At 39.7% G+C, this 18,561-nt stretch overlaps 1 protein-coding gene and 1 long non-coding RNA gene across 2 annotated transcripts in view; one reads left to right on the top strand and one right to left on the bottom strand.

Moving 5' to 3' along the window:
- The window catches only part of lamc3 (laminin, gamma 3), a 98,990-nt gene that overhangs the window by 44,664 nt on the left and 35,765 nt on the right, over window positions 1–18,561 (bottom strand). Inside the window, exons 5-9 of the mRNA XM_032539737.1 lie at window positions 13,975–14,163; window positions 12,821–12,938; window positions 7,424–7,522; window positions 5,283–5,419; window positions 4,199–4,318 (exon numbers count right to left, since the gene is read on the bottom strand). Of these exons, the coding sequence (XP_032395628.1) occupies window positions 4,199–4,318; window positions 5,283–5,419; window positions 7,424–7,522; window positions 12,821–12,938; window positions 13,975–14,163 (663 nt within the window). The remainder of the gene's footprint in view (window positions 1–4,198; window positions 4,319–5,282; window positions 5,420–7,423; window positions 7,523–12,820; window positions 12,939–13,974; window positions 14,164–18,561) is intronic.
- Window positions 11,245–18,561, top strand: part of LOC116704342 (uncharacterized) — a 15,282-nt gene continuing 7,965 nt past the window's right edge. Inside the window, exons 1-2 of the long non-coding RNA XR_004335658.1 lie at window positions 11,245–11,311; window positions 16,262–16,271. This is a non-coding gene — a long non-coding RNA (uncharacterized LOC116704342). The remainder of the gene's footprint in view (window positions 11,312–16,261; window positions 16,272–18,561) is intronic.

Raw genomic sequence — 18,561 nt, 5'->3', positions numbered from 1 at the left:
TCCTCTGTGTCCTCCTTGGCTACTAGCAACTGTGTAGAGGAAGGGGGTGGGGGGTGCGCGATCACGGAAGGCTGTATCATGTGGATGTGCTGACAGTTTTGTTGTCATTACTTAGAATTCCTCATTGGGGCAGCAGAAACTACGCACTATAGCTTTAATTCTCGCCAACAGAGCAAATTTGTGTATTACCCAAAATGTCAAAGTATTCTTTTTTCCTTCTCTGCTAATCATTGTAGACTGAATATCTTTGGGTTTGGACTGTTGATCAGGCAAAACAAGCTATTTTAAGATGTCAACTTGAGCTCTAGGAACTGATATACAATACTATGATATACATAAAGTAGATATATATTAGAAAAAAAAATGATCAACATAATAAATGTTGGTAATACTAATAAAAAATAAGCGTTCCAGCTCTGGGTCAGTCCAAATAAATGATGCATGCATTTCAATAAACAATTTAAAAAAAAAACAGAATGGAAAAACCAAAGCTGCAAGTTGTGCCACTATTTCCATTTTGTCTCTATGAGTCTGTCAGAATGATCTGAAGTTCACTGACTGTGCTGCTGTTGACACTCGGCCAGAAACACATAAAGCTGCCATCACAACAAGTGATAGATTCCCCTATAACTTTTGGGGAATGCCGGAGCAGCTCACGATCAATCAAGAGGTTTAGACTTTGCTCCAACCAAATTAAATCAACTCTATTTCAATTAAATCACAGCTGCCTTGCACAAACACAATTCCCAACGCAGCTCTAGCATCGACCACCATGCAGACAGTCTGAGGGCAAAGGTTGGGTGGGCAAACTTTTTAACTTCTGTCAGGACACAGTCTGACGGCACTGCCTGCAGGCGCAATATACGTGACCTGAAATCAAATTACATGAAAGGAAACCCCTTTTATTCATATTCAAGGGGACTTTTAATCCATATGCAGACTGATATGCATTCAAATTGAATATTTGTATGCAACCAAATGTGATGATTTATCTTAAATATAAATCTAATATAATATAAACAAAATGTACTATTTTAGGAAACAAATCAACAAATTCAAACTGATTTTGTCATCTGCACCATTGTGCCAATGCTGGAAATGAAAAGGAATGCTATAAGTTGCTGCTGTCGGTCTGAACAGCCCTAAGGCCTCAGTGTGCTCAAACAAAGTGCTCAACAGATTGTCTGACAGTGTCTGAAATCCCCTCATCCCACATCTCAACATTGACAATTGACGGGACTGTGTTTGGCAATTTTTGTAACTGTCTAAAACAGACACTATCCACCCACGTAGTGATGAAGTGTTTGGAAGAAAGTGGGCACGGTTTGACTTTCTCTCAAGCTTTCTTTTTATTGCTTCTGTTTTATTTTGTGTGTGCAACAAATTGATATATCATAAATGAGAATGAGCAGACTTCCCGAAAGATTCATTGTGTCAAGACAGAACCATAAAATAGAACAGAATACGCAAGAGACACAGAGCTCTTGGACCCAGATTGGGGAAGTAGTGGGATGCAGCCAAGAGGAGGCTCTGATGGCAGGCTTTTCACCAGGCCTTTGAGTGTGGCCATTTGGAATGGGCATCAACTTGGGTTTGTTTCAAGCGTACTCAACTCTTTACTCTTCCACTCCAGCCTCACTCAAGCACTCCTTCACCTTCTCAGTTGGTTGACTTTCCCTTTGCTTGTCTTTCTCCATACCCCTTTATTATCTGTTTGTGTTCTCTTGTTCTAGTTTTTAGTCTAGTTTCTTTTTCAGAAGAAAAGGCTAGCAGACTGGTTTATATGCAGACCTGGGTGCAGGTAGCGCTCATACTGTGTGAGGCTCTTAGCTGCAACTGTTTCTTGAATCAGAGCGACAGGTAGCCTGGAGCTGCTCTCATAAATCTTTGCTCTTCTTACTCTCTCTTCCATTCCACAACAGAACACTTTTGCCTTCTACTAGGGGGTTGTTTTATTAAATTCAGTGGGGGTTTTTCCCCTTCTTTCTTCTTCTTCCTTTACTTGTCTCCCGGCTGCTTCAGGCTTAGCAGGTTGGCCTTTGCTGCAGATATGAAAAGGATCAACAATGCAAGCTTCTCAACAGATGGCTGTAAGGGCTTATGTTAGATGATGTCCCGTTCGGCATGAAACGCTGCTCGGCCAAGAGAGCCATGGTTCCTGTCCAGCAGAATCAAGTGGTGACCACAGTTGTTGGAGGCAGGTCAAAGCAACTGTTTAGGGAGGTACTTCATGTTTGTCTATGATAGTTACTGGCAGCTGTGCTCAAGTGTTCAGTCTGTTGAGTTACCATGCGGATATGAACTCCGCCTGTGTCAACTGTCAAGCAGATGTCCAGAATCAGGAGGAGGACAAGTGGCATTGCCCATGCTTCAGAGAAAAGCCTGTGTCCCCAAGTGCCCACATGCATACACATTCACACGTGTCTACCAACATACATTTATGATTTGGGCACTTGACGTAATAGTAGTGAAAGGTCAATTTAAGTTGTTCACAGAAATTAAACTTTTCCATGCAGTGGAAAAAAAGGAGTTCTGACTAAAAGTGCCATGTTGGCCTGATTGTCATGGGAAATTCAGGAAAGTCAAGTGAAATTATTTTTCTCTCTCCTTCTCTGGTCCAACAACTCCTTGCAGGCACTATTGAGAGAATATTTGTGATGTCTTGTCCTCTGTAGCGTCGGCTGATATTTCTAGAGCTGGGTAAGCTACGCAGATCCCAAACAATCGTTCTTTTTACAAAAAAAAGCCTAAGATTGAATCCTGTCCCTCGTGTGACAGCTGAAGCCCGATACCCAAACTACGGTGACAAATACATTCTTAAGAATCACAGAAATTGCATTTTGTATGTTCGACGGAGAGTTGTCACTCAGAATTATCTTGTACTTTGGTGAAGGACACAGTGGAGGGATTTCAGCACAAATACATATTAAAAGTAAAAAAGAGCAGAGACATTGAAAAAGAGAGAGAATTATTTTAGAGCTGCTTCCAAAGCCGCTGCCACTCTGGTCTAATCTTTAAAGTAACTGTACACATGCACCACGATGAAAAAAGGCGAGAGAAAATGAGATCATTAATAGGGATGGCAAGGCAATAGATTTGTGCATTTATTATGTAGAGAAACAACATAAACAAGAACTGCACAAAGTAGATAAGCAGGCTGCCACAAAGCTGCTCTTGGCCAGTTGGGCCCCTAATCTGTGAGTTGTGGCCTGCAGAGACGTCACTATAGACCGTGTGAAGAAGAAAGCAACTTTAAAAGACACTGTTAACTATGTTCATTTCTAATAACACATACAGTATGTATAGCAAAGCATGCACATATTCACTGTGGACTTATGCACGTCACATGTACACATACTCACGCATGCACGCGCGCGCGTGCTCACTCACACAGACACACACACACACACACACACACACACACACACACACACACACACCCCACACACACACACACACACACACACACACACACACACACACACCTTATGAATGCATTCATTATGAAATTTTACAAATTATGCCTGACCACCAGGCTTTGTCACATCCTGCTATAAGCAATTCATCTTTCTAAAAAAAGATGCCTCCAAATGGAGTCGTTCTCTGTGATCGCGCGTTTTGGGCATTAAACCTCCAGGATGCGGAGTTAATGGGATTGTTCCTGTTTTGCCTCTGGCTGCGGGATGTATGGTGGCTGGAGGGTCTGTGAGTTGATGCCTAGAACCGACTTAGTGGAGACAAGAAGAACCCAAGCCAATTTTCACTTTGTTGCTTCTCCAGCATGGCCAAGACATCCAATTCCATCAGGCCTCTGCTGCTGGGGAGGCTGATAGAAATGGGCCCTAAATCCTCTAGCTGGGCCAGCTTAATCCCTTATCTTCTAATGGCTCTGATAACGGATTGGAGGAAACGGTGTCAGAATAACTGCCGCATGACCCGCTGCCAAAGACCCTGATTAATCTCACTAAGGAACAACAGGAACAAGCTATGGGTATTAAAGATGCACTATTAACACTAATACCATTTACATATTTGCTAGAAGAGAAACAACTGGAGGTTTGATGATCTAATAACAGAAATGTCAACAATAGTAGAACAGCTTCCTGGGGACTGTAACCCACCCATTTGACCCAACCTGAGGTAATAATCTGTCCTCAAGGATGAACTCAAATCTCTTTTATTTTCCGTTCTCACTCACCAGGGGCTTTGTAGAAGCCAGTGTCTTCCTTCGTAAGAGGCAGCAGGTAGACTTCACCTTCCTTCCACAGCAGAGGGTACTCCTGGCCTGCCGAGAACTCTCCCAACCAGCCATCCTCATCTGGAGATAAAAGAAACTTTTCAAAACATGAATAATGGCTATTATCTGAATCATACACATTCTGGATATATACGATGCATACTAGTGTTCAGAAAGAGTTTAAACGTTTGAGTTGATACACAAGATGTGTTTAGATTATTTGTCTATTAGTTTTATTTTATCTAGGATCAACAGAGAAAAAATTGTACACAGTAGCCCTGAGGACTTAAATCACTGCATCTACTAATGCTAATACAGAAATGCATTGCAAATACAATAAACACAACCAAACAGAGAAAACAATATTTCAAAAGAATACTTTTTTAATACATAAGTTTTAGCACATTATCTGCAACAATATCTAAATCATGCAATCTGAATGTTAAAACTTAAACTTAAATCACAGCTCATTTTCCATCACTGGTGGCAGGTAGTCGCCTTCAGTGCATTTCTGTTTTTTGTTGTATTTTCTTTATTGGTTGTTTCTATTGTTGTTGTCTGCTTTTGCAGCTTGTTTTGTTCTGCTGCATACAATATGTGATTGGCAGTTTGCCAATGTTGTATTTCCTTTCAGGGTTTTAGATTCTCTTCAAGTGTTGTCAAATTGGTGAAGATGATTTTTTAATTAGTTTGTGTTTTGTCAGCGTGTTGCGCTTGAGTACATTTTTATCCGTTTCCCTGGCCACACTTAAAAAAGGCTCTCCAAAAATAAAATAAAATAAAAGCCATCCAAAACATTTGATATTAGAAATAAATAAAAATAAATAAATAGAGAAACCTAGCAACACACACAAGACAGTACAGTACACACTCACCGATAAATAATAGCACAATAAAATCAGAGTAGTTAGGGAAAATAAAGACAAAAGTGAGAATTCAGAGAGAACAAAGTAAACATTGCTGGTCTTGTCAATTTTCAGTGGGTAATAACAATCCCACAGAAACAAAGGAACTTGATTAATGGCTAGTGTGTCTTAGACAATACCTTCAATGAAGTCAGAAGAGATGTTAATAGCCTCATAGTGATTGGACGAAGAGCAGGCCAGCGAGTGGCCAAAGCAAAAACATGCTTGGCAGCCTGCTGGGTTCACTTGTTGTAGGTTGAAAAAGCCTGGCTTGCATCTGTGTGTGTACACACACACACACACACACACACACACACACACACACACACACACACACACACACACACACACACACACACACACACACACACACACACACACACACACACACACATGCATAAAAAGCTATTAACATTCACATGTTGCCTCATTGCAGCTACTGTATTTAACACATTGTTGCTGTAGTGTTATTTTTTCGAATCTCTTTAAGTTGTTCTCAGTGCAGCAGTGGGGGTGCTGGTCGCTGCAGAATACAGTGTTATAGAAGGGACCAAATGGAGCTCAGCTGGGAAGACGCTGAGCTTTGACCTACAGACACTAGCTGGCATATGGGTGGGACAGGAACACTGCTTAAAATCAGCCACTACACTAGTCACATTACACAGGAGAGGGGCCTGCTCAACGAGCCGTGAAACCAGCAGAAAAGTCAACAAACAGGGAGCACAGAATTATTCAATAGTTTGAGACCTACAGCTGTGTGTATTGCTAATCTCACAGTGACTTTATCGGTTGGATCCTGTATCCCAGTGGAACAAGATGGAAACAGATGGGGGGAAGCAGAGATTTAGTCAGTGACATGCTGTAACAGTCAGGTTCACTGTCAAAGTAGTCAAAATGCCAGACAGCCACCAAAACTTTGGCCAATTTTTAGACACATTATTAAAATTTAGTATACTGCTGCACTTGCAGTGTGTGCTGACCTGTCTGCTGGATATAAGAACTTAGGGATTGATCAGTATTTAAGGAAGGGCTCACCGGAGGAAAATAGGGCATGGTCATGTATTTTTATTCTTTGTTGAGGGTAAGGTCACCCAACTTCTGTATTCATGAAAACAGCAAAATTTGAAAGTGGCTTGTTTGGTGCATACTTTTCCATGTAGCTCTCAGTCTCTGCGGCCATGGCTGGGTCTGACCCAAGAAAAAGCGCAACATGACAGCAACACAAGTTTGGAGCTGCTTTCTTTGAGAATGCAACCCTATAGCTAACTGTGCCACCTGTTGCCAAAGTATCGTCACTGACGTGGAGCTTGAAAAGAAATGACTAGCAAAAAGGTTTCACGTTGTCTAGAGCTCGAACACCCACAAAAAACACAGAACATCCACGTGTGCCAGACTGCCATTAGGCTACATTCATTTAAAATTAAACATTGCAGTTGGTGCTAAGTTCAGCATGTGAGCAGCGCGCTGATCGTGGTTACTTGTCAATTAAACGTCTCAATTCCAATCCTATCTGTATTTGTGAGAAGTGGCGCTGTCCTGAGTTGAAAGATAGCCTACTTTCCTATTATGTTAAGAGGCTTGTGTCAGCCGGTGTACATTTCCTAAGGTTTTGAAATGCAAAAAATCTTTTGACTAGCATACAGAGTAACTTAGTAATGGAAGTAATGCAGTAAGTGCGCGCTTAGTTTCCATGCTTATTGTGTTTCCACAACAATGTTAGTGAGTAAATCTACTGAAATGGCCACCATAACAGTGGAGTGTGATGTGTAAGATGAGAAAGCAGAAGTTAAGTCATGTATGTCATGGCTGTAAAAATAACAGTGGTTATCTGTACATCTTTGCCAAGCACAAACCAGAACATGAGGCATCAATAAATTGTCATGGGGAAGGTCATGCCTCTTTTCCCAATCATTTTGGAGGGTCAGAACAATGTATTGCAGGCAAAGGGAAGGGATCCCAATACTCCTCCGGTAGCCTCTTAAATAAAAAATGAACAGTCCCAGAAATATATATATATATATATATATATATATATATATATATATATATATATATATTTCATTACTTTTAAATCTAGGAGTAATAATGTAAATATTGTACACTTAAAACAAGACTTTGAAGATCAGATATAATCAAAAGTATTATATTCCGTACAAAGGGATGCATGGACGGTAAGGGCTTCAATTGTTCTATTGTGAGATCTTTTGAACAGAACAGTTGCCTTGGTAACCACAGGTCACGTGCACACATGTATATCATAAGCAACATGCTTATAACACACCTGTCACAGCTCTGTCCCTCCACGTTTGGCTTACAGTGACAGCGTCCATCCAGAGGAGAGCATTCGTCCACAGTCCCGCTGGGGTCACACTCACACGACCTACAGACAACAAGGTACGTGAAGATGAAACATTTGAATCCATTGCGCTTAACGGACATGTGCACATTGTTAAGGAAGAAGGAGCCCAAATTTAAAAAGACAATGACAATTTAATGTGATAACTTCAATGATCTACATAAAGATATTCTCTGTTTGCTTGCCCCCTTCCACAACACAGATGGTCAGCTACACTGGAAACAGTGGGGTGTCTTGCTCAAGGATACCACTAGCAACATGGATATTTGTCTTGGGCCTTGAACCTGAGTCTCTGTAATAACTAGTCCCCCCTGTGAATGTGGTTTTGTCATCACTACTCTCATTCAAAAAGCACAAGTATCCTTGTAACAAATAATCAAAACTAAGATGCTTAATATAGTACACAATCTATCAAAAAAATTAAAAGGCTGTGTAAACAACCTCGATAAAAGCTAGTGAGGTGTGTGTGTGTGTGTGTGTGTCAGCAGTCACTTGGATAATGTCAAAATGTGTTGATCACCTTCATTGATTGATTACTTTTTTCTGAAACTGCAACAGAATCAATTTTTTTAATGAGGCGCTATTACAAATAATTAAATTATCTCAAGGCGAGCCATCTCTACTTGTTTCTGCTCCAGTGGTCTGAGTAATTCACACCTCAACTCAGACTGATTTTGCTGCATTAATGAGAGAAAGCTGTGTGTGTATGTGTGTGTGTGTGTGTGTGTTTGTGCATTTTGGCATTTATGTGTATTAATACAATTTTGTCTGTGAGATCCAAACTAAGGGTCAACTAAGGTTGTTTACCATAAAGCCTCCTTTATCTGTTTTGGCTATTTTTGTGCAGTGGAAACAAGCTAAAAACACAAAATTGAGTTCACATAACTTCTTAATTATACGGCAAACATGTGAGCAAACAGTTCCCTTACATATCCATTTGGAGCAACATTAGCATTCATTTGATCAGTTGTGTCCAAGTCCAACATTTACTCCCATTTTAGCCAGAAAAAAAATGTACTGTTTTTTATTCTTGTAAACATTTGAAATGGGTAAATTTTATCCGAATACCATACAAGGGTTAAGACAATGTCTTCTTTAGCTGCTGAATTTCCGATTAATATACCAGCTGGTCGCTAACTTTTTTCTGTCTGCTGTTTGGTGCTGAATAGGAAGCATAACATTGTTTTCTTAGAGCTTTTTGCTGAACATAGTTGCAAGACAGGAGACTGAACCTAAACAGTAGAGCTAAGAGTAACTGCAGAGTTGTTACACAGTTACTTTTATCAAACAAAATTTAATTTAATTGTAGCAGCTTTAATGTCACATGAACATATATTCAAGTGCCCATGTCATGAAAAAGTTACTTTTTCTGGGATTAGAGGTGTTATTTAGTGTCTCTGGTGCTTCCACACGCTTAGAAAAAACCTAGCCATGCTGTTTTGAGTGAGATATGGGTTTCTGAATGTGTCCTCCCTTCAGTCTCCGGGTGAGCTGTTCAAGATTTGCAATGCTGAAACAAGGTGGCTAACCGTAGCATGCTAGCTCGTTTTGAATGGCAAAACACTGCTACAACACACACTAGTTCTACAAAAGAACTACTTACATGTCCCTGTTCTGCAGGTATTCCAAGCAAAGTTGGAAGCGCGCCCTCGTTTAGAAGAAGTTTGAAGGCTAATCTTACTGAAGTTGTAGAAACAAAGCTAGATGATGTGATCCTTATCTAGCTACTGTGCATGTGCGCCTCCCAACAAAGATAGTAAAGAAGTGAGATGTCTCACTGTGTTGCTAAACAGAGACCTAAACACACAGGGTGAAAAGAGGATCTGCAGCAATCTGTAGTGCAACAAAAATATGGTGTTTTTTGAAAATTAAACCATGTAAACCTATTCTGGTACAACCTCAAAATACAATTTTGAACCTGAAAATGAGCATAATATGGGCACTTTAAAGATGTCTGTCAACGTCTAAAATTTGATTTCTAAAGTTGGTCAACTGTCTGTTGTCACGGCATCCACATTTAGATGTTGAGAAATAATGTTAACACCAAACAGTCATTGAAATGCAGTTCATTGCCATTACAACTTAGCATTCCCTCAGCAAGTAGAGGGGGATCCGTGAGAGCTAAGATGGACTTCTTATGAATATAAATACAACATACTTCTCATAAGCATGCAAACACACATATGCACCATCATATACATTTACATGCAGGCTTATATGCACAGAATAGGAGCGCCCCCAGGTCAGAGAAAGTTTAAATGTGCTTTTCATCATCAAAATGTATGCAGCGGGTCAGTGCATCTTAAAGCTGCAACAAAGGATGAAAAAAATAATAAAAAATAAAACACCCCGACTGTGTCTGCATAGCCACAAAGGTAAATCCGTCTCACATCTTCGGGATTAAAGCAACTCTGCTTCTTCTGCTATCATAAAATCAATTAAACCCGCTAGGCTCATTCTTGTAGCGTACTAAAACAATCAAAATCAGAGCTAAGTACAATATGCAAATATACAAAAACAATAACTTCAATACACTTGTTAGTTTTGTTCTTATTCAGGGCACCACTCAATCAATAAAGAACTATTGTAATTAGCTATCAATCTTACAACAATAAGACTTTTTTTTTTAAATCAGTGATTAGTTTGTCTCTCCAAGAAAACACCAAACAATCTCTCTTTAACTAAATAAAAGCATTTTGACTACAAGCACAATATAATGTCGTAAAGCAAAAGACTGGAATTAGCTACTGTGACTTACACATAGCTGGTGACAGTAAAAAGAGATTATGGACGTTTGGGTCAATGCAACGATATTAATATGGGATAAATGTAATGCAAAACTAAACACTAACCTTTCCTAACTAAAGCATTAGGCATTAGTCTTTGGAGAAAAGCAGGGACATTTCTTAGGCTAATTTTGTCCTTAGGGTTGGCTGCAACTAAAGCTGTTCTCTGAAGTTTCTGAAGGCAGCAAGGCAGGATCTGGTCACCATGGTAACAGATGGAGAAGACCGCATGGTCTCTGGCTTAGTTCTTCAAACACCAGGTCTTCTTTTTCTCCTGGTCAGGACGGCTGGCTGACCAACCAAAATACTGTCCAAGTGCAAGGAATTTTGTAATTACTGAGCTTGGGCCACCATGACACTGGATATTTGCCATTAGGTGTTCAGTTGGCATGTTTTTAAAAATTGATTCGGGAAGGGAAAACATTGCTGTGTTGAAAGGAACATTCTTGATTTTGTATCCGATCAAGAAAAGTTACATCAGTCAGGCCACAAGGTCGATTTCACTTTAGGCTCTTTATTTAAAATGTTGGTCTAACTGTTGGTCACAAGATGAACAGAAGTAGAAAACCCAACTTTATGTAGCACAACATGGAAAATGCATGTGTCACAATACAATATGTAATGAAAAAACAGTTTAAGTGTTTCTAACAGTCTATGGTTTAGTCACATGTAGTTCTGCTACTATCTGTCTTAACTCACATACAGTATCAATGTTAGGACCTAGGGTTCAACAAATTTTTAACTTCCCTTAAAGGTGCCGTAGGTAGGATTGTGAAGATCCAGGACTTAGCCAAAACATTTGAACATTGACAGCTTCTCAGTCCCTCCCCCCTTTCCGCTAAAGCCCAAAACGATAGAGCGTGTGTGAAGAAGAGGAAACCTATCTGCAGGTCATGTGTACGGAAGGATGAAATGTGTGTGCATGAGCAGTGATTGACACGCAGTTAGACAACCCCTTCCTGTGGCCCTGATTGGTGCATCTGAACAGGGAGCGGTGGATTTTGGCAAATTGCACTACAGGCTGTATGTGGTGCCAAACGGACCAGATTCTTTTTTTACATGGCCTGCTTAATGTAGTTCGTTTTATAAGGCTTAGCTACTGCACCTTTAGGCTAGGATACCTGCTAGACCTCTGTTATGTAAAAGGGATATCACTTAGAGACAAAGTTACACAAAAAAATGTTAAATATATCAACGTTCACATTAAATAATTATAATAATACAGGAGCATATGAGTTACCTGATTTACAATTTTAGGCTACTTAGGGGAAGCTGTAAACAGCTGATTTGGCAAGCATGTCAGAAAACAGTTGCTTAATTACACATCAACCAGACACGCAACTAGCATTGGGAACCAAAACCAGGTGCCAATATGGCTTTAGATCCTATACAGTACGACTGGTATCAAACCGACCAAATGATTTTGATGCCATTTAAATGCTTGCGGTGTTCTCTGGTGCTCCGAAACAGACATTAGAGGCAACAGAAGCATTCCTGCATGTGACGCTGGTTAACACTTGGCACTAGGTAATGGTAGCCTACCGTTAGTAGCTGTCTTAAACACTGTGTGGCTGTTTTTCACCGGGACGTGCAACAGCTAAAATTAGGATTAAAATGGAATTGAAATGGGTTCTATGGTTTTGGTAGCCATTTCCCACTAGTCAACCCGACATTTGATACCCAATTGGTATCCACGCAACCCTACATGCAACATTAGCATTGATTTGGAGTTGTGTCAGATAACCTGATGACTGCAAGTCCAATATTCACTTTTCATTGCCATTACAATTTATGAGGGAAACATCTGGCTCTTTAGCTGCAAAGTGTTGAAGAATGTTCACCAGGTAGTTCCTAACTTTTCTTTAGATCAGACTGTTTTGTGTGATCCAAGAATGAAATGATATGCAGACAAACACTTTAGGCAAGGATGGATGAGATTGTGATAAACATCAACACCGTCCTACTGTCTTTATAGATAAGACGGATGAAACGGACATGTCTTTTGGTAAAGCAATAATATTTATATTACAATTCAAGATATGTGTATAAAGACCAAAAGAGGAAGAAGACAGTGACACGTTGGAATGATTGAAATATTTGTTGACATCTTGATAAGAATTAAATGTTTGAAATTTGAAATTGAACATGCTTCCAAGTGGAAAATCACAGCGCTCTGGGTTAACTTGCTTTTTACAATGCTTGTTAGCAGTTTTGTATTATACGGCACATCCTGGTACTCACTGATAAGAAGGTCACTAATTCACACTGGTGTCACATAGAGAAGTAAGAATCCTCTTGTTTACTACTGCTTTGTAGTACGACTGCTTTCTAGTTTGATAAATTCAGGCTTGGGAAAGTATGATGGTATAACTGCAAAAGAGGGAAGATTCATGAAAAAGTCTGTGTTTGTGGTGCCTGTTTATCTCTTTTTACTCCTACTCTCTTTTACAAACATGTTTCTTACCATTTTTTTTAGTTATCATTTTACTAATTGCTTTGTTTTTGTGTCTCTCTTGTGTACATGCGTGTTGCTCACCTGCAGCCTCCAGGGCCAAGCGAGTGAAAGCCAGCCCGACATGTGTCACACTTCTCCCCTGTCACGCCAACTCGGCATGCACACCTTCCCTCTACATCGCACTGCAGACTCACTGAACCTGGGAAGGACAGCAAATGGATCAGCAGAAGGAAAAAAATGAAGAGAATAAAAAGGGTGCAGAGAGTATTTTCAAGAAAATGGGGGGAAAAAACTTCTAAATCCATAAAGGATATTGGTGAATTACTTGAAATTGATCAATGAATTAGATTAGATAATACTTAATTCATCCCACAGTGGGGATATTCCCTCGTCATTAATAACTTTTCATGACGGGGACAACTTATTACCTGTCTTTCAATTCTGTTAAAAACCAAAGAGATGTGCTTGAAAGAGGAGGATATAACCTTGCAACCACACTGTAGCTGACATACTGTAACTTTATTTAATGGAGAAAAAAAGACCAGCTGGGTTATTGTACACATGACAGAAAAGGAAGACTGATTGGAGTCTGCTATGACCTTCGATCAATATAATGGACTCCAACAACTCTGTGCAATTACCTAACACTATCTACAAAATGTACAGGAAAAGATCGCTAATGTATTTGTCTGGTTCTCTCTCTTTACCCTGATGATGGTGTAATTAGGAGCCCAAACATTTAATGTACCCCGCCTAAAATTAGACTGTGTTTAATGAGCACTGAGTCTCTTCATTGATAACGTTCAGTGAGTCAACTGGATCCATCTACAACAGCAGGGCTGAGTAACGTCATGAATTTATTTAATTGTCATTTGGGAAGCTGAGGCGAGGATAAGTCTGATGAGATGTGCAAGACATGAGAAGAACAAGATTGTATAAATTATGAACCAGAAAAAAAAATCTACTCTTAGGTGATGTTTGGCAGCTGAGCAGTGGATGTTGTTAATGATTTAAAAAACATTTGGCCAAAACATTTGCGAGATTAAATCCTATGAGTCCTCTTTGTAGCTTAATCTGGTGCCTTATTGTGCCAATACAGCATTCCAATTTAACCATAATTTCATTTTCTCATGCCAGAGAAAACAAAAATAGTTAGTAATGATATTTGCATGGATTATAATTGGGAATTTTGAATTATTATCAAAACAATTAAGGGTTTTGTATGTGGAGTTTACCATCAATATTGCAGTTGCAGGGTAGGCAGGGTTCTTCAGCAGATTTTCTGTAGTGGTTCTCTCTGCAGCGCTCACAATGGGGCCCATCAGTGTTGTCTCTGCAGCTCACGCAGCGCCCCCCACTGCCAGTGCTTCGGTACTGCTCCATGTCAAACACGCACTCGTCTGACCTTCCACTGCAGTTACACTCTGCAGACGAGGGAAAGAAAGCAAGAAAGAGAAAGAGCAAGAGGTCAAGTGAGGAGAGACGTGAAGAACAAGGAAGGAGCAATCACAGGGGAAGAAGTGAGCAGAGGAGGCAACGAGGTAAAAAGAGAAGAGACAGAAATAGACCGAGGAAAGAGACACAGGGAGGGTCTATATGTGAGAGATTATGCGTTCTGGGATTGGATCATAATTTAGAGGCTCGCTGCTAATCTCATTTCGCACAGGCCTAATGAGAAGCCAATCGGCTGTCAGGGGGCACTTAGATAACAGTAATTCATGTTTATACAAGAGCAAATTACTGAGTTGATAACACACTATCACAGCTTTCATACCCCTTAGATCAAATCCCTCCTTAGTTTACCAGTTACCCTGTGGGGGGATTTAGGTGAAATTGCCCATTTTATTATGAATCATGCTCTCTGTTGTGCTGGAAATAACCATATGATTATTTTTATCCTGTTAATAAGGAGTCTCAGCAGTGTTATTTCAAAGATAAAAAATGATCAGCAGTTGCTTTTAAACCCAACATGTAACAGTTACAAACGTGAAAAACTTTAAAAGGGATTTAAGTTTTCTACATTTCATTTGGGTCAAACTAATGTTGATTTATAATTTCTAATAAGTAATGTTTTTAAATCGTTATGAGTAAATGAGGGTTCGTGATCATCTTTGTTTGGCTGCTACAAGCTGTAAACACAGCATTGACATTTTATCACATCAGAGAGTTAATAAGGGGAAATATCTGGCTTTTTAACTGCTAAATGCTCCACTATGTTCACTAGCTAGTCGCTAATTTTGTCTGTTTGGTGCTCGGCAGCAGTGTTGGGCACGCTTACAATAATGTGTAACAGGTGTGTGATGTGACTTATTTTTTTGTGATGAATAATGTAAGCGATTACAATAGGAAATGTTACTACAACTGCTAATTTAAGTAACGCTGTGTCAATGCTGTAACAAAATTACTGTGAGAGTTTTGGGGTCAGTTTGTATTTATTATATTTTATTTGTCTCTGTGAGTTCAGTGGACAGACTGGTCCAGGATGTGTTAGCTTGGTGCTGGCGGTGGGATTAGGAGGTTAACCTCTAGAAGAGGAATAAATCCCGTGAACAAGAAATGTGCCTCCCATTTATATGGTAGGGTTGACAAATTGGTGCATTGGTGCACAAAATATTTTCCCATGGAGATTTTAGATAAATAAATCATCAATTATTTGGATATAATGATTAAGTGGCTAAGGGCAAACAATAAATCAGCATGGAAGTTTGGTTTCAGAATATGACATCACGTCACTGCAATGCAGCCTTTAAAACCATAAAAAAACATTATGCCATAATACAATAATCAAAATCTAAGACGATATGTAGTCTCATTTATTGATATTGATGTAATATCGATATATTGCCCAGCCCTACTTCCACTAAAGTTTTCTAATTTACATGTTGTTTCTTCTTGGCTTACTAGCTAGCCGACATGGAATCATCTGGGTTTAGTTCAGAGTTAGAGGGTGTGTGAAACACACATCTTCATAGAAGGCAAGAGACTTGGGAAGTGCTGCGTGCAGTCAGCAGAGCTAAGCTGTTCATAGTAAGTAAATATTGTAACTCCAAACTGTAGGCCGGTTGTTTGAAGCACAATGTCTCATTTTCTATTCCTCCATGTGTTATCCAGATGAGACGTGTGGCTGTGGATGGAGTTGTTTAAACGCACCTTTGATGGAGCTGTGAGTCAAGAAAGTATTGCAACAAATAATCAAACAAATTAATTTTGCTGTGTTGAGTAATTTAAATATTTTTTTCAATGTGGTGATAAGTTATTCATTAGTTTGTCAAGTTACTTGTTGAACACTGTGTACAGTGGGTTTATCTGAGCCTTTTCAAGGAAACAGCTGCCTTTTGCATCTGTAAACTGTAAAGTTGTGGCCGTAAAACTAAAGAGCTGAGGGGAAATTCAGTTCAGTTCAATTTTATTTATAGTATCAATTCAAAACAAGAGTTATCTCAAGACACTTTACAGATAGAGTAGGTCTAGACCACTCTCTATAATTGACAAAGACCCGACAAATCCAGTAATTCCCCCAAGAGCAGCATTAGTGTGACAGTGGCAAGGAAAAACTTCCTTTTAGGAAGAAAGCTCGGACAGACCCAGGCACCTGGTAGGCGGTAATACAGTCAATGACAATTCTCTGTAGGTTCTTCACTATAAGCTACTCCTTTTGCATTACACATTGACACACCGGTAGTATACAATTATTATAAACTGGTGCAGCTTTAGGATTGGTCCTGAAATTGTAGTACCAAAGGATGAAATTAAAACAATACTGATGGAACCAGGAGCCTTTGCACTGTTAAGAGTGGCTTTTCAAACACAACCTCTTGACTAACGCTGACTTTCTTTTTATCACATCTGCAGTCCCTCCGCTCAGTGGGCAAACAAAATCTGACAAAAACTGACACTCCACATAGAAAGTCGCTGCAGCATGACTCAGTTCTGATTGGCACTGGTGGGCAACTAGAGCACAAATACGACCAGCCGGCTCTTCCTGTCAACTCCCATTCACTCTGTCTCTATCGTGCCAGTTTGTGATGCTGCCACTGCTGGTCAGGCTAGCTGATAGCAAGGTGGCAGTACTGTCAACAGCCTTCACCTCTGTTGCATTTCCTTTAGTGGCACATCCATGTTGACTCTAAAAGCATCTCATAAAATATGATGTCATTCTGTTATACCAGGATAACATTAAATGCTTCCAGGCTTTTTCTCAAAAAGTTAACCATTATCTTGAAATTATGTTGAACTCACATAATTTTAGGTCTATCTATAAGTTATGTCAGAAGTTACTTCATGTGTGAACAGAAGCGAGGACAATTTCTTTGTTGAACTGTGATCCTTCATCCCAAAATGTGCTTCAGGGCAAATTGAACATCTGGCTTTCCATCCCTCTCAGCAAGTTCAAAATTTGTTTAGATAATGTTTTAATTACTTGCTGCTCCTGCTTATTAAGGATTTGTTTTTGCTGTTTGGATTTGGTTATTTGTTTTGGTTATCTGAACTGAAAAAAAAATTTTGTGACTAGAATTATATTTGGATGAGTCTCAACTGTGTGTATTTTTTTTAATAATAATCTAAATTAAAAGACTTTTATGTTAATGTCATATTAGCCAAGTCGACCTCTTATATTAAATGTAAAGAACATGATGATAACATTAACATTCAACACGTTATAATAATCATGTTAAAATGCATGTTTCCCATCGAGGTAAAGAGGTGAACAATAGAGTGTAGCAGTTTAAAGGTGGGGAGAAGATTGCTACAAGCAGTGCACACAGTATGGCAGAGGGAAACTGAGACAGAGCAAATCACTTAAAGCTGTTTTTCAACAGATGCAACACAACAACCTCTACACAGCATTCCCAATAACTGTGTTTGACCAGCTTGACCACATTTAGGTCTGTCCGCCCACATATGCCTCTTCCACATGCCTTCCTCAATTCTGTCCTGGAGACCACACAGCCTATGCATCAAAGCAACTGTGGATGCTCCACACAAGTAAGGAGGCATACTGACTGTAGCTCCACACATGAACACAATGGTGCACAATGGACTATCTCCTGTGATTGATGAAGCCACTTCCTCAAACACTTTGCCTCACACATTTCTGGATAGGAAATCTAGAGGATTACAATAGAAATACTTTAGAATGCAACACTATTGGGTATTTGGGTGATGGCCTGCAGCCTCCTCAGCCATAAATTATATTTCCCGCAATTACATAGACACAGAAACCTGTGGTAGTTGCATTTGCAGCTAAGGTGGACAAGTAAAGAAAATAAACTGAAATGTGACTTTAGCACATAGCTTTACACAAGGTCTGGTAGAGTCTAAGGTTGACTTGCATGTACAGTTGTTGTGAGAGAACCCCCGTCTCCTAGAAACTAAGTCTATATACTACTCATCTGCAAAGGTGGCCCTTCCTCCACTCAAATGATCACATATTCATCCTCCTGGGTCATACATGTGGTTTGTTTAGGAACAGTGGTCAGTAAGTCAGGAATCCAAAAGATACCAACATGATAGATTCTCGGAATAAACCATTCTCTACAGATCCTGAACAACTTCACTGTAAGTGGATGCCTACACTACAAAAACAAACCTTCCTACATTGTCCGTGTAGAAAAAGGGAAGGCCCAATGCCTTCAGTGACTATAAGCCAGTGGCACTAACCTCTCTTGACAGGCCGGTCCTGCAGCACTTCAGACTCCTACTGAGGGCTTTCAAGGAATTAATTTGCATATCATGCCTATATAGGTGTAGCCTGGTCCTACCAGACTCTTGTACATTTCATTAGTACAGAGAGCTTGGCCACTCTCCATTGACAAGTGTTA

This window comes from Etheostoma spectabile, chromosome 16 (genome assembly GCF_008692095.1).
Source record: "Etheostoma spectabile isolate EspeVRDwgs_2016 chromosome 16, UIUC_Espe_1.0, whole genome shotgun sequence".
NCBI lineage: Eukaryota > Metazoa > Chordata > Actinopteri > Perciformes > Percidae > Etheostoma > Etheostoma spectabile.
This window is presented reverse-complemented; position numbering and strand designations above follow the sequence as displayed.